Here is a 17,665-nt window from a genome sequence, read left to right as displayed (position 1 = left end):
GGCCGGGTGAGTGTGATTCCTCTCTTTGCCATCAGAGAAGGAAGCGAGAGGTGGGGGTGTGTGGATCTGCTCCCGGCGCAGGCTCATATTCCAACAGCAAAAAGAACAAGTTCCCTGAGAATTGACTTTTGCGCTATCTGCAGCCTGGGGTATAGTTGATAACGTATGAATCACCTTCCATACACAATTAACACAATATAAAAAAGAATACCAACTTAATCCTGGGTGCTGATGGAAGTATTTTTCATAATTTTCCCTTTCATTCAGAGTTTTTACCCGGAAATGAAAAGACAGGAAAAAAAAGGGGGGGGGGGGGGGCATACAATAGTGCGATAATGTTTTTCACAACAATTTATCTTAAATGGATAAATAGTAGTAGTAGTAGTAGTAGTACGTTTTTTTATAAGGCGCCGCAAAGTGTCCGCAGCGCCGTACATAGCAAACAAAAAACAAATGACAAGGTAACGTACAGGGTGTGTTGAAAAATACAGTATAAATAGGGGTATAGCTGGTAGAAATAGAATCAGCATCAGTTCAGAAGTAGGTGTCAAAATTGTCGAGGAGACTGAAGATGAAGTAGAGGAAGGGAAGAACAGGACAGGAGGACAGGTGAGGTAAAGAGGTAGGGTGAGTACGTGAGGCAGGAGGACCCTACTCATAAGAGTTAACATACTAAAAATAGGTGGGTGGACGAACGAAAACAACAGGATAAGTAGGAACGGAGGGGAACGGAGGCAGGATAGGAGGATCAAAAGAGGTTAGGAGGAGGGATAGGCTAGTCGAAAAAAGTGTGTTTTGTACTTAGTACTTCGGGGTCTTGAGACTCGTACCCTTTATGTTGGTCTACTAATAAAAGCAGACATGAATCGCTTATACAGGGGCGGTCAGTCATCAAGACATCCAAATAGAATCAGCATACATGCAAAAGAAGGATAAAAGCTGGTATAGTGTAATACCGCTTATTTATTCAAAACATGAGTAAAAAACACAGTGGTGTAAAACATCAGACTCCCACCGAGTAAAATTGTCTACAGGGAAATGCAGACAAATAAGGCAAAGATCATAAATCCCAGGCGTCCCCGGAGCCTTTGTCCAGTCAGAGTCCAATGCTGTCCACCTCCTCTCCACGGCCTGGGGCCTTTTGCTCCCTGCTTTGAAATGACGGAGAGGACTATGCCAACGAAGAGACCCCTGCAGTCCGTCCAGGTTTTCGGGTGTAAGAAAACCGCAACTGCAGAAATACACACAAATATATTTTATTTGTTAAAAAAAAAAGGGTTTCAAAACATGAAACAAAATTTGTGTACGGTCTTAGATATTGAATTTGAATGCCAAGCAATCATTGTCTTGCACATATATAGTGCCAGTTACATATCATGTCCTCAATAGTGCTGTTACAAATGTCCCCAGTGAGTTTTTAGCAAAAAAATATATATTTTTTTTCACTTTCTGGAATGTCTGGTTTTTGGAATAATTTGGATAACGGATATTCGGATACGGGATACTCAACCTGTATTGTATCCCCCCTTTTTTTTCTGTCTTTTCATTTCTGGGTAAAAACTCTGAATGAAAGGGAAAATTATGAAAAATACTTCCATCAGCGCCCAGGATTAAGTTGGTATTCTTTTTTATATCGTGTTCATATTCCAACAGAGCCACGCCGGTTGTAGCGGACCGCCAACATCAAATCACCCCCAATACGCTGCCCTAACCTCGCTCCCGTCACTGCACCCATTATACAGCGGACACTGTATATATAAAGAAGACTTTTTCTTTCCAAATTGGGATCCCCAAACATTTAAAGGAACACTCCTATATAACAAACATTAAGGAGCTTGTCCCCCCGGTGCCTATTTTGGGCTCCATGCAAAAACTTCAGAGATTAGGACACTAGAGGCTACGCACCTAAAGGAGACTGTGACGCTATATAAAGTGGGTAAGAGCCAACCTAAAGTGGATACATTTATAGGTTAACTGTGGATGCTGCTGGACATATGTTATGCTTTTATATATATTTGGCTACATCTGTCACTCAAAGTGGGTGTCTGTGTCTATAACGCTCTGTTCCTGGACTTTCCTCTTAATGTGTGATTGCCTTCATCTGTGCTGAACACCTTTCTGAGAAATTAACCTGTTTAAAACAGGTGATGGCAAACATTAAGGGGAAGTCTAGAAACAGAGCATTGTGTCCCTCCTGGAGAGGGTCATGTTGGGAGGTATGTGACAGAGAACCAGCCCAGTGAGCCCACAGACAGTGCCAGACACCCACTGCCTTCCCATGTTGCCCAGCACTGCTACTCCACAGCCACCAGGTGAGCGCCCCCCTCCCGCGATTTGCGGCAAAACCTCCCCCCCCGCGCGCCCCCCCCCCTCCCGCGAAGCGCGGCAAAAACACCCGCTCCCCCGCGACCCCCCCTACCGCGATTCGCAGCAAAAACACCCCCGCGACCCCCCCTCCCGCGATTCGCTGCAAAAAGAACCCCCCCACGACCCCTCCCGCAATTCGCGGCATAACCACCACCCCGCGACCCCCCACGACCGCAAATCGCGGCAAACCCTCCCCCGTGACACCCCCCGATTCGCGGAAAAAACACCCCCGCGCGACCTCCCTCCCGCGATTCGCGGCAAAAAGAACCCCCCCGCGACCCCCCCTTGCACGATTGGCGGCACCCCCCCTGCGACCCCCCTCCCGCGATTCGCGGCACACCCCCCCCCCCCCGCAATTCGCAGCAGCCCCAGGATTAAATGGCACATGCAAAACACTGACATGGCTATGGTCGACAATGAAAAAGGTTGACATGAGTTTTTGAAGATTTATTTTTAATTTTTTTAATTTTTTCATATTCATTGTCATGTGTCGACATGGACACCAATGAAGTGGCACACTTATGTCAACATTTACATGTGTTGACCTTTCTGTGTTGATTTTTTCTTGTGGCGATTCGCGTCACACCCCCCCGCAACCCCCCCTCCCGCGATTCGCGGCACCCCCCGTGACCCCCCACCTCCCGCAATTCGCGGCAACCCCCCACCGCAACCCCTGTGAACCCCGCCCTCCCGCGATTCGCGGCACCCACCCCCGCGACCCCCCCTCCCGCAATTCGCGGCACCCCCCCGTGATTCGCGGCAGCTCCAGAATTAAATTGCACATGGAAAACACTGACATGGCTATGGTCGACAATGAAAAAGGTTGACATGAGTTTTTGAAGTTTTTTTTTCATTTTTTGAATATTTTCATATTCATTCTCATGTGTCGACATGGACACCAATGAAGTGCCACACTTATGTCAACATTTACATGTGTTGACCTTTCTGTGTTGATTTTTTCTTGTGGCGATTTGCATCACACCCCCCCACCCCCCCCCCGCAACCCCCACTCCCGCGATTCACGGCACACACACACCCCCGCGATTCTCGGCACCCCACCCCGTGACCCCCCCTCCCGTGATTCACGGCACACCCCCCGCGACCCCCCCTACCATGATTCGCCGCAACCCCCGCCCCCGTAACCCCCCTCCCGTGATTTGCGGCAACCCACCCCGCGACCCCCCTCCCGTGATTCTCTGCAATCCCTCCCCTACCGCGATTCGCAGCATCCACCCCCCACAACCCCCCCTCCTGCAATTCGCGGCACCCCCCGCGACCCCCCCTCCTGCAATTCGCGGCACCCTCCGCGACCCCCCCTCCCGCGATTCGCGGACACCTAAGTTGCAATACAGGGCATCTTTCATACAATTCTAACCATATTTCTCATATACAAACGTTCACAAATTAAGGGGGCGCAGCCCCTTACGACGGTGTGAAGAGCGCCCGTAGGGGGCGATGAATCACCTAGTGCTTTTATATTTAACTTGAATATTGATTTTTACTATTATTTTTTATTTTTATAATAAATTGTTATCTATGTGTGCAAATATACATGTGACATGTTAATACATTTTCTTATATACATTAAATAATTATTTAATCAACTCAGTGCGCTCTCTTAAATTATAAATATTTTGTCGGGTAAGAGGTATGTTTGGGGGGGAGTGGTCTTGGGCAGTTTCTAGGCCCTACCAACCAGCTGGGTCTGAGCAATTATTACCCCTTCCTTTTGATGGCCCTGGATACTAGAAAGGGTTTGGAGGCATGTACAAAGTACTGAGATATCGTCAAAGAAGCAAGTGCTTCCAACACAGGTTAATTACATGCAACATCATGTTTACACATCAACATTTTTATTTAACATTCAAAAACTAAGAAAAGGAGAGTATAAGAACAGTGCCTGATTAACCATTAGGCTGATTAGGCTGCAGCCTAGGGCACCAGGACTGGTGGGGCACCTTGCAGATGAAGGCCTAATTTGTTCCATGCTTGTTTGCAGTCACCCGTCCTGATGTACTGTGGGGGGGTGCCCATGTAACTTACCGATGGAACCATTACTTTATGTACATTGTGCTTCAGCGCTAGATGGGCAGCCTAAACCCGAAGCCTCCTGCACACACCACAAGCATTAGATCCTACATGCCAGATGTAATTTGTTACATGCACATGGGTAGTATGACCCATGGGTCCCTGAGTTTTCATACATATGTGTGTAACAGCATTGCAAGGGGAGCTACATGTATATGAGCCTAGGGCACCATGAACCTTTAATCAGGCCCTGTATTAGACAGTACGAAGATATGTCTCTGCATTCAGCTGCACTTCTCTGCTTTTTTAGATGGGATGCTCTTTACTGCTACAGTAACAGATTTCCTAGCAATTGATGCTGTTCTTTATCGTAGCCTTGGACGACGTCCGGCTCTAAGAAGTGTCAAACATGACTCCAAATGGTTCAAAGGTAAGAGGTATCTAAGCTTTTAAAGAACTAAAACTGTAGAATGAATCTGTCTGGCTTGTCTCTGACCATCAAGGTTCATGTAAGCACAATGGAATTTGCTGCACTACAAGATAAACTGTAAATAAATAAATTAATGTGGTAATTTTTCAGTATTATTAACATTTATCAAATACATAATCCAATTTATCATTTCAAAGGAAAATTAGAATTGGCAACCTCTGTAAGATTATTTTTTTGGGAAAAAGATAAAGATATAATAGAGTATTCATTTATAGGATAATAACTATTTAACTATTGATGTTCTACTAAATTGGTGGATATGAAGAAGCTGAGAGATGTCTTGCAGCATTAGTAAAAGCAGTCCACATTGCTTTCCATAGGTCTGTGCAAAAATGTACCAAGCTCACAAAAGATGAGTGTCTTAACATAAACGCCAGATGATAGACAGACTGTCTTAACATTTTTCATATTTGCATGTCTAAATGTTTTATGCCATGTATATTTATGTGGACAGTATAGTATAGTACTGTACAGATGTGTTCTCATAACACTTATTTATGCGGTCACACTAAACAGGGCCACTACTAGTACTTAGTGTTTTGCCTGAAAATGCATCTAATTCACAATGTGACTAGGTTGCACAAGGAAGCTGTGTTGATTAATTTGATAATTGTATAGCTGTGTGCGACTGAGTCCGAATCTGTATACGAAGTATACAGAAGCATTGGTGAATCTAATCTTGTAACTCTTTAAGATATGGCCACTGTGGCTGCAGTGCTGAGAACAGGATCGCAGCTGCATGCTAAAACACTCCCATAATATCTCCTGTTTTTGCAAAGACTTTCGGAAACCTCCAGATTTCCACCCTGAACTTCTTACGGATTGCAAAAGCCTTCTCAAGTAATAGCAATGTTGTACGTAAATGCACATGCCATTGTACTTGTTCTCAGTGTGTGTGCGTAGTTTGCTGGTTATTGCTATCAACTGCGTCCAACTTGATTAGGCCCAGTATTTTTAGAACATGCTTACCTACAGTACTTTGACAGTTTCCTCTCTGGAGAGGAGAAGTAGGTGGAAGGTGACAAGGGGCAAACTGCTGGTGAGCTCCCCGATCTGCCCACTACACTAGGAGTTGCCCATCTCTTTTTGATGTGCGGGGAACTACCCCAAAACTTGGATGGCCCAGGCAAGATATGGGAGAGTAGGTAAGTATGATTTAGAAAACTTTGTGGAACACTTTATTTGGTAAGTTTGTAGGTGTACCCCTGGTTCAAAGTATCAGTTATGATGCTTTATATACAGTATAACATACTGTAGGTGATGTTTGGTGTGTCTAAATATTCTCTTTCTTTGCTTAGATCCATATTTTGTCAATGCTGTGGACTGGAATGATCATGTGTATTTCTTCTTCAGAGAGACTGCAGTAGAGTTTAACTACCTTGAGAAGGTATGTTCACAAACTACCATTCTCAGATACTTCTCTCTATGCTTTAAAAATAAACAAAGCTTTTAAAGGATCACTAAACAGCAAATTAATCATTTGTTCTCATGCATTCCCTGGTATGACTAATTGGCTGGGCATCAGTAAGAAGTCTTGCTGGGGTAACAGATCTGAATCTGAAATTTTAGAACAATTTTACTGATTTCTATCCTCATTCAGATGTGCATGCAGATCTTATGGTTAATGTTCTGTGAGAGTAACCACTGTTCAAAATGGGGAAGTGTCACTACCGCTTTATAGGAGCGGTGGGCCTATGGTCTGCAGACCTCCAGGCCCTGGCTGTCTGATCCTTTGGCCAATCCAAGTATGCTTTGGTTTACACAGACTATTACCATCGCAAAGTGACCGAAGGACACAATGGTAATCCATTGTTGCATCCTCAGGAGCAGCACTTGTATCTAGCAGGTATATGCAAGAGGCATACACCTGAAGCCTCCTGCTGGCATTTGCATTTTATTTGTAAGGAATTGCACAGCTGCTTTGCTGTGGCTGTGCAATTCCATACATATTGAAATCAGACCTTTTAGTGATAAGGCTGCACATGTACTATGGAAGAAGAGGTGTTTTTCCATTTTGGAAGGATTGGGAGCTGGGATTGACTGGTGAGCTGTACAAATCTGGCATCAGTATTCATAACGGACTACAATTGACTAATGAGTTAAGCCGGGAACACATCTATACAATCCCTGTTTTCTTGCGAGCGTTTGATTGACCATACATGCGACCGACCATCCACAAACACCAGCCGATACGCGCGTACACACCTATACAATTTTACTTGCGACGTCCAAACTACTTCCGTCCAAACAATCGCAAGAAAAAGATTGCACTACCGTACACACACTCTCGATTCGGGCTATTGACACGTTATATATAAACAACATTATCATAATGGGCTGGGTTAAGGGTATCCCAAAACCAAAAAAAGGTGTGAGTACAGAACCTAAACAAAAGCGATTTCTTTTTTAAATCTGTGCTGGCTGTGCAGAGGTTAATTCCGTTTCATTCCATTTCTACCACTTCCATCATGAGCTTGAGGAAAAGAAAGGTTTGTGCTTGCATTCTTGCTGCTATGGCCACAACATTGCAGTCTATAAAAAAAAAAAAGAGGAGCAAGAATCGCAGCTGCTGGACCACAGACTGGCTTCTGAGGGAGAGACACCTTCTCCAATATGCCATTGGTACAGGAGATCAACCCTGATGACTTCAGGAATTGTCTTCATATGGATGACCCTACCTTCATGGAGCTTCTGACACTAGTTACTCCTTTAATCCAAAAAGAGGACAACTATTTCAGCTGAGCAGAGACGGGTGGCAACGCTACGTTTCCTGGCTACTGGGAGGACCATGTGGATCTGAGGTACAGCTCTGCTATATCCTCTCAAGCTCTGGGACTAATAATACCTGAGACCTGTAATGCCATCATCCAAGTTCTACAGGAGCAATACATGAAGGTAAATTTGCTATCAACTGCGTCCAACTTGATAGCAAAGTTGATAAGCCAAAAAATATCTTTATAAAGATTTGCCAAACATCTGTCCCTAGTCACCCTGCCGGCTGACTACACGTAGACATGCACCCCATCTTTATACCAATTTGCTGTATGTCTGTCCCTAGTCACCCCACCGACTGACTACATGTAGACGCGCACCCTGTCTTTATATCAGTTTGCCGTACGTCTGTCCATAGTCACCCTGCCGGCTGACTACATGTAGATGCGCACTGCATCTTTATAGCAATTTGCTGTATGTCTGTCCCTAGTCACCCCACTGGCTGACTACATGTAGACGCGCAACCCGTCTTTATAGGGATTTGCCGTACGTCTGTCCCTAGTCACCCTGCCGGCTGACCACATGTAGACGAGCACCCCGTCTTTATAGCGGTTTGCTGTATGTCTGTCCCTAGTCACCCCACCGGCTGACTACATGTAGACATGCACCCCATATAATATTTTAAAAGTAAAAGGTTTACGTAACAAACTTGTAAACATTTAGAATATAAAAACTTTATAATAAATAGAGAAAAAACAACTAGACATTTTTTAAAGGTTCTGATAATGGATGGTATCAAGAGGATAATGCTCTGTATCCATCACTGTTTGGAAGGGAGATGGTGTTTTCCCCCAAACCCTGGATGGGACCACTGGCTGAACCTGGTGCTATTGTCAATGGTGATGGTACTCCAGTTGGTTGCGCAGAAGTGGGATGTGTGCGCATATCATACTGGGGATAGTATGGATAATGACCTGGGTGATACATTTGGTGTTGTGGGACTGGGGCAGGGCTGATGGATTGGACATAGGGGGGTCATCTGTAAGCCGAGTTTGTCGGATAAGGGTCCCGACACTGGCCCGGTACAGGGTGTCACTGATGATCCGCTCAGCCTCTGCCCTTGTTGCAGGATCAAGTTTTCCGATTTTTTGGCCAACTGCGTTCCCCACATGGTCCTGCTCATCCTCGTTCAATGCCATCAGTCGATTGGCAAACTCCAGAATCTGGCGAGTCATGACCTCAGATGTATCCGCAGTCTGACGCGGCCTTTTATGGCCTCTCCTTGATGGAGGTTCAGGCTGCTGCTGCGCGGCTTGCTGAGTGCTGGGTGTGGGTGTAGAGCAGAGGACCGTTGAAGGTAGCTGTGACGGCACATCCAGTGTCTGTGAACACTCCTCTTCCACGAATAGAGAAGGCTGTAAAACATTATGTAACAACCAAATCAGTGATTTTGTTTTTTAAAACCTCTTTACTTCTATATTTCAGTTCCCTACGACTACTGAGGAGTGGCAAGCTATTGGCCAAGATTTTAAGTATCTTTGGAATTTCCCCAATTGTGGTGATGCCATCGACCGAAAACATATCCGCATCATGCCCCCAGACAATAGTGGCTCTTTTTTCTATAATTATAAGGGCTTCTTTAGCATATTTTTAATGGCTATTGCCAATGCCAAATACGAAATTCATCTTTGTGGACATTGGCAAAAATGGCAGGGTATCTAATGGTGGGGCTTTGGAAAAGACCATGTTCCATGACAAACTTAAAATCAATGGACTTCAATTACCAGAACGGACACAGAATGTGCATGGTTTAAACTTTGTTTTTGTGGCTGATGATGAGGCATTTGCCTTGCACGCCAATGTCGTAAAACCCTACCAACAAAGGTCGCTTAATTGAGAACGCAGAATTTTCAATTACCGGCTCTCTCGAGCTAGGCGAGTGGCTGAAAATGCATTTGGCATACTAAGCAATACACTTTGGATTTTCCATAGTGCCATAAATCTGCGGCTAGATAAAATAGACAGGGTAGTAGTTTTGGCCTGTTGTGTGCTGCACAACTATCTATGCAAAAAAACACAGTCCACGCACCCCAATGTTTCCGGCATGGATGACAGTGAAATAGTTGAGAAGGCAGTCGGATTAACATGCTTGGAGACCAATCTAAATACAAGAAATGTAACATACTATGCGTGCAAAATTGACCAGAGAAGAGTACTTGCAGTACTTTAATGGTGTAGGTGCAGTGAATTGGCAGGATGACATGATCTGCTGAATTGCTATGACATGCTACCTTTTTACTGTACTTTATTTATACTCTTATCTTCATTTTCAAAAAATATTTCAAATGTGTATAATCTGTGTACTTACTGTGCCAGAGAGGGTATCCTCCGCAAATTCAGGGGTGTGAGGCGTGGAGCATGGGGCAGCCTTGGCCACAGGCAGATTGCCGATGGACTCCCTCGGCAGCTCTTGGTCCAATGTAAATGCCAGTAGATCAAATTACCAGAGCCTGGGCACATACACTTGGTCTGTATCGGCTCCTGATTTCATGGATGTTCCTTTTTGAAAACTGTCCTCATCTTGGCAATCCTTCCCCGCACCCATTCAGTGTTTGCCGTCGGGTAGTAAGGGAGGCCGATTTTAACCAGCTCCTCCAGCGCTACAGCTCTCTTCTGCCTATTCGAATAATCTCTGTAGACAATCCTGGTCTCTCTCTGTAAGCCTCAATGAACTCCTTCATAAATTCAACATTCTTCTCTGCCATTTTCTAAATGTCTGTTAAAAAAAAAAAAATGGACATTACTTTCCTGATACACAAAACAAATACATCAATAAAGCCTTTGTCATTACAAAATAAACTGTGGTTGAGTACTCACCAATGAAAAGAATGTGAATTTTGCTGTTTATGTTCACGTATTTCTCCCGAATGAAGATTCTTACGTGTCGCACGCGTGCAGAGAAAACTGTGTGATTGGATTATAGCGCTCGAATCTCCGCCCCATGCACGTGTTCAGTTGCACAAACAACGTGACGACGAGGAGCCATGTGCTGCTTTCAGACCGCAAAACTTGCTTTGACCCTGTATTATAAAACATTTATAGCAAACCGCTATAAAGACTGGGTGCGCGTCTACATGTAGTCAACCGGTGGGGTGACTAGGGACAGACATACGGCAAACCGCTATAAAGACGGGGTGCGTGTCTACATGTAGTCTGCCAGTGGGGTGACTAGGGACAGGGTACGCCAAGAAGGGTTGGTCAAAATGATGTATACTCCCTATTGAAATGCTATAAAGAATAATGGGAATGAAGGCATACATATTTCCACGATTATTTCTTTAAAAGTTATGGCAGGAAACTATAATGAGGGGGAGGTGAACGCTTCTTGTTTACATGCTGTGCTGTAGGAGAGATCATGCAGCTAGTCAACACCCACATGGGCGTTCCAGTTTGGAAGTATAATCGCAAGAACGGCAGCATATCGATCGAACGTGCTTACACACTGAACTTTTTTTCCGATATGGGCCCGTCCGGTCAGATGAATATTAATCCTTCGACCCGCTGAGTATGGATGAACAAGACCGTTTTTGCCCATTTATCGATCGCACAGCAGAAATTGGGACTGCGTACACACCTATACATTCGAACGGCTGTTCATCCCAGAAAGGAAGAACGGCCCAACGATTGTATATATGTGTACCCAGCTTTAGATTTGTTAATAGAGAATGGATGAGAAATTGAAGGTAAAGGTTAACATTAACCACAAAACACATACATTGTAAAAAGGTATGATTGGGTAGTTTACTGAAATATAAATAATCTATTTATATTTACCAATTCATCCAAACAGCTATTTATTAAAAACAGAGCACTACTTAAAATGTTTTTCAGGCAACCTGTGGATCTATAGTAGGAATGAGTACAGCATGTTTGAAATTTTAAACAAGGAAAGAGAAGAAACTCGGGTGGGGTGCACTCTTAATCCCCAATCTAAGTAGCTCAAATGCTCGAAAAAAGTTTTACATATATTTTTTTATATTTTTTAATGCCAAGTGAAAAAATTAATAAATTACATGAAAAAGAGTTTATTTAGAAAAAGTTTTTTTCAAAGTCTATTTGTACTTTAATGTGCTTTAATTACTTTAATAAAATCTAATGCTGCGCAAACATTTTTTGTGTCAGAGTAATTTTTATTAATTTTTTAAAAAAATTTTAAACTATTTTGTATAATTATTTTATATACATACAAAATATATGCCTTTGTTTGCGAATGATTTTAAGCAATAATAATAGGGCTGGTATCAATAGTGTTATAATAAATTAACCTGTGTGTACCACTATATTTGATTAATCTCAGCACCACCACTATAACGATGATGGGGCTGAATCAAAAATTGGTGCAATAATTGCCGTATGTGTACCACTATATGTGATCCATATAAGCACCAGCAATGTATAAAGCTGACCTTCATAAATCCTTAATGCCTATACTATTTGGCATTATAGTTTTGTTCTCAATTTGGAATGAGATAAGGATTATAATCATTAGTCAGCAAAATAAAAAATGATAAATCAAATAAAGTATATACACACTATTTACATTTGCACTCATGCATTAATTCACTTTATGATTGACTGATTGTTGTAAATAATTTAGCCAATTAGTCTAGTGGTATTCACATGAAAACTTATCCAATTAGCCTGGTAATGCTCACAGACACAGTTGTAAAAAGAAATAAATGGCACAGTTTTGCAGCAAGAAAACTCACTCCAAGATAGACAGACCAATTAGTATATCTCAGTTGGTATTGCTTATATGTTCATGCGCATCCACATGCATGCCAGTCACCACTGAACTAAAGTCATGTTCACAAAAACACATTTACACTGAAAACTCTCCGTTTTTACTGAAGCACTGGAAAAAGCACTATGTGGTCAAGAACAGGTGCAATTAATTGATTTAATGCACAATTATCGGCTGTATCTGCCTCTGGGCAGGGCAGCCAATCCCTGTAAGTGTGAAAACTAGCTTGTACAGTTATAATTATATAATGTTTAAACGATTCTCAGTACAAAATTACACCCAGAACCAGTCTGAGTGCAGCCGATTTAAGCCAATAAATGTTACAACTGGAGAGTGCTACAAATTTGGACACAATTATCTCATGCAACAGTCAAAAAACTCTATTACAATAAAGAGACAGTCAATTCTCCGATTTACAGTTTTTAAATGAATGAAGTGAAAAGAAAAAGAAAAGACCAAAGTCCCATAGCCAAAGCTCAGCCGGCACTGACAGCGCACGGCTGCCTTGCAGGGGGAGGTCTACGTTACCAGCCCTGGATCTCTGTGATGCAGGGACGCCAGGAGCACTCGTCTCGTCTCTGAAGCTTCAGCCTGGAAGCCGCTCCTGCGGTCACGTGTGCACACATGAACGCGTCTCTGACAATCTGGGGATCTGGGACGCACGTTTCGCAAAAGCTTGTTCACCCGGCCGGGTGCGGGGAAGGATTGCCAAGATGAGGACAGTTTTCCTGATATGGGCCCGTCCGGTCAGATGAATATTAATCCTTCGACCCGCTGAGTATGGATGGACAAGACCGTTTTTGCCCATTTATCGATCGCACAGCAGAAATTGGGACTGCGTACACACCTATACATTCGAACGGCTGTTCATCCCAGAAAGGAAGAACGGCCCAACGATTGTATATATGTGTACCCAGCTTTAGATTTGTTAATAGAGAATGGATGAGAAATTGAAGGTAAAGGTTAACATTAACCACAAAACACATACATTGTAAAAAGTTATGATTGGGTAGTTTACTGAAATATAAATAATCTATTTATATTTACCAATTCATCCAAATAAAAAAAACAGCTATTTATTAAAAACAGAGCACTACTTAAAATGTTTTTCAGGCAACCTGTGGATCTATAGTAGGAATGAGTACAGCATGTCTGAAATTTTAAACAAGGAAAGAGAAGAAACTCGGGTGGGGTGCACTCTTTATCCCCAATCTAAGTAGCTCAAATGCTCGAAAAAAGTTTTACATATATTTTTTTATATTTTTTAATGCCAAGTGAAAAAATTAATAAATTACATGAAAAAGAGTTTATTTAGAAAAAGTTTTTTTCAAAGTCTATTTGTATTTTAATGTGCTTTAATTACTTTAATAAAATCTAATGCTGCGCAAAAAATTTTTGTGTCAGAGTAATTTTTATTAATTTTTTAAAAAATGTTTAAACTATTTTGTATAATTATTTTATATACATACAAAATATATGCCTTTGTTTGCGAATGATTTTAAGCAATAATAATAGGGCTGGTATCAATAGTGTTATAATAAATTAACCTGTGTGTACCACTATATTTGATTAATCTCAGCACCACCACTATAACGATGATGGGGCTGGATCAAAAATTGGTGCAATAATTGCCGTATGTGTACCACTATATGTGATCCATATAAGCACCAGCAATGTATAAAGCTGACCTTCATAAATCCTTAATGCCTATACCATTTGGCATTATAGTTTTGTTCTCAATTTGGAATGAGATAAGGATTATAATCATTAGTCAGCAAAATAAAAAATGATAAATCAAATAAAGTATATACACACTATTTACATTTGCACTCATGCATTAATTCACTTTATGATTGACTGATTGTTGTAAATAATTTAGCCAATTAGTCTAGTGGTATTCACATGAAAACTTATCCAATTAGCCTGGTAATGCTCACAGACACAGTTGTAAAAAGAAATAAATGGCACAGTTTTGCAGCAAGAAAACTCACTCCAAGATAGACAGACCAATTAGTATATCTCAGTTGGTATTGCTTATATGTTCATGCGCATCCACATGCATGCCAGTCACCACTGAACTAAAGTCATGTTCACAAAAACACATTTACACTGAAAACTCTCCGTTTTTACTGAAGCACTGGAAAAAGCACTATGTGGTCAAGAACAGGTGCAATTAATTGATTTAATGCACAATTATCGGCTGTATCTGCCTCTGGGCAGGGCAGCCAATCCCTGTAAGTGTGAAAACTAGCTTGTACAGTTATAATTATATAATGTTTAAACGATTCTCAGTACAAAATTACACCCAGAACCAGTCTGAGTGCAGCCGATTTAAGCCAATAAATGTTACAACTGGAGAGTGCTACAAATTTGGACACAATTATCTCATGCAACAGTCAAAAGACTCTATTACAATAAAGAGACAGTCAATTCTCCGATTTACAGTTTTTAAATGAATGAAGTGAAAAGAAAAAGAAAAGACCAAAGTCCCATAGCCAAAGCTCAGCCGGCACTGACAGCGCACGGCTGACTTGCAGGGGGAGGTCTACGTTACCAGCCCTGGATCTCTGTGATGCAGGGACGCCAGGAGCACTCGTCTCGTCTCTGAAGCTTCAGCCTGGAAGCCGCTCCTGCGGTCACGTGTGCACACGTGAACGCGTCTCTGACAATCTGGGGATCTGGGACGCACGTTTCGCAAAAGCTTGTTCACCCGGCCGGGTGAACAAGCTTTTGCGAAACGTGCGTCCCAGATCCCCAGTCTCTCTTCCCAATCTTCCTATCTCTTCCCAAAATTACTTCCAATCTTTCGTGCAGACCCCTCCCACCCAATTTCTTGTATGTTTGAAATTTTGACGGTTAGTAATGACTACAGCTGAGCACCAGCTAGGTGATTTGGAAAACGTGGACCATTGGCAGATCTTGAGGACCAGTTTTGACAGCCCTGCAAGTAGACCATACATTTAAATACCTCTCAACTTTGTCTTAGTGGAAGGAGGGACACCCTGAAGCCACGCACCCAAATATAGGGGGCGTGGTCTATGATCATGGCATTCCCATGAGGCCACATCCCATTTGTGACACTGTAGGGGCATGTTCAGTGCTGTGTGAGCTGCTGGCCATGCCCCTAACCCATCTTTCTCCTTGAGGGGCTGAGGGCATGGCCAGCAGCTCACATAGCATGGGCAGAACAGAACTGACAGTGGGGACTCACAATCCCAACTACCTCTCCTCACCATGGGACAGTCCCACAAAACATGACTTTCCCACTTAAATTAGGACATTTGGGAGCTTTGCATAAGCAATAGTACTGCAGATTCTCCAAAGAGAAGCGTAGTGAAAGCTAATGCATCAAAAGACAGTAATGCAAATCAGCAGCTGTAACTGCAGCCATCTGCAAATACTGTGCAATTTGCAATATACAGTATACAGATGGAGCAGCTCTCAATGGAGCTGTTCCTGGTGATACAGTATAATCGCCATTTGCCGCATCGCTCCATCCAACAGAAGGTGGTGTGCTCGCAGAAGACCCTCGCATGCCCTGCTATGTCGGAGCTTGCCGCTTCCCTCTGCTGGCACCCCACTGCCTTGCTGACGGGGTCGCGCGAGAGATGCTTGCACGTCCCCATCAGATGGAGCTCCTGTCCGCCAGCTTGTGCCAGCTCAGGACATCTGGCGATCCTGCAGGCTGGCTAGCAGGCACTCCATCTGTATTAGTCTGTATTAGAAGAGTAAAAACCAGCACTTAGACTAATATGTAGCTTGCTGCCAGGACCATCAGTGCACTGAGTGGGTTCGGGTTGTTAAGTCAACAATGTCTAGGTTAACAATCAAAAGGTCAACCACTGTTGATCGACATTCAAAAGGTCGACACATCAAAAAAGGTTGACATGGTGAAAATGTTGACACATGCAAAAGGTCAAGGTAAAACCAGTCGATAAAAAGGATGACATGATTTTTTTTTACTTTTTGGATGTCTGTGTCAACATAGAGTGACATGAATACCATATAAGTGTACCACTGCACTTGCTATACCTTGGGTACAGTGCATCTCTGCACTAAGCACATTATTTATGCCCACTGGGATGGTAAATTATGAACAAGTCCATTTACAAAGAAAAATCACGAAAAACCCATGGCGACTCTTTTCATGTCTACATTTTCCTTGTGTCTACCTCTTGACCATATTGACCTTTTCATTTCACAACCTTTCGATTGTTGACCAATAGTGGCCCACTTTTGACTGTCAACCTTGACACTGTTGCCTAATGACCACATCCCCTAGCTCTTTGACGCAATAGTGGTGATCTGCAATGCTGCAGCTACAGAATGGGATTTAGATGTGGAATGAGAAGTTACTCAGGTCCTCGGCTTTGCCTACTTTCTGCTCCCAAATGTGTCACTCTTTTATTTGCCTCTTCCCCTTTCTGCTTCTATTGTACTTGCCTTATTTGGTGTTATTTGGGAAATGGGGCTCTAGAATGCACACCCTGACTGCTTGCAATGAGGGGTGCTACCTTACTGAGATTCTTAGGGCCTTATTTTAGTTCACTCTTTCCGACAAAATCCTTCTTAGATGGACAAAACCATGTGCACTGTAGGTAGTGCAGATGTAAAATGTGCAGAGAAAATTAGATGCGGGTGGGGTTTTACTTCAAAGTGAGATCTATATTCCAGTGTCAAAATAAAGCAGTCCGTATTTACCCTGCACAGAAACAAAATAACTCACCCAAATATAATTCTCTCTGCACATGTTACATCTGCCACCCTGCAGTGCACATGGTTTTGTCCATCTAAGAAGGATTTTGTCAGAAAGAGTGAACACAGGTGTGTGTGTGTGGGGGACGGACGGACAGGTGCATTGAACAACCATTATTGCTAACATAATACATAATATATTATAATATATATATATATATATATATATATATATATATATATATATATATATATATACACACAAGCAAGAAGGGCCCGGCACTCACGTATATTATAAGTCAAAATATTTGCTGGGATAGCCTTCCCACGATGCAGGACATCTATGTGCAAGGTAAGACAAACGGGCGGCACTCTCCAGTCTTATTCAGGATAATTAAAGGCTTGTTTTATCCTGAATAATGCTGGCCACACATAAGACCAACTTTACTCCAACCATCCAACTACTTGCTTGGATGGAATAAAACTATGGTACTGGGTGGGAGCAAATGTAATATATTTGCTCCCAAAATATGGAAAAGGACAAAAACTGTTGCTCAGCTAGTTGAACC

At 42.7% G+C, this 17,665-nt stretch overlaps 1 protein-coding gene across 3 annotated transcripts in view; it reads left to right on the top strand.

Moving 5' to 3' along the window:
* The window catches only part of SEMA6B (semaphorin 6B), a 237,993-nt gene that overhangs the window by 126,168 nt on the left and 94,160 nt on the right, over positions 1-17,665 (top strand). For all 3 annotated transcript variants that reach the window (XM_083179335.1, XM_083179334.1, XM_083179336.1), the window contains 2 exons: positions 4,706-4,825; positions 6,184-6,272. In XM_083179335.1, coding sequence (XP_083035461.1) covers positions 4,706-4,825; positions 6,184-6,272 — 209 coding nt within the window. The remainder of the gene's footprint in view (positions 1-4,705; positions 4,826-6,183; positions 6,273-17,665) is intronic.

Source organism: Crinia signifera, chromosome 1 (genome assembly GCF_055691185.1).
Source record: "Crinia signifera chromosome 1, ASM5569118v1, whole genome shotgun sequence".
Lineage (NCBI taxonomy): Eukaryota > Metazoa > Chordata > Amphibia > Anura > Myobatrachidae > Crinia > Crinia signifera.
This window is presented reverse-complemented; position numbering and strand designations above follow the sequence as displayed.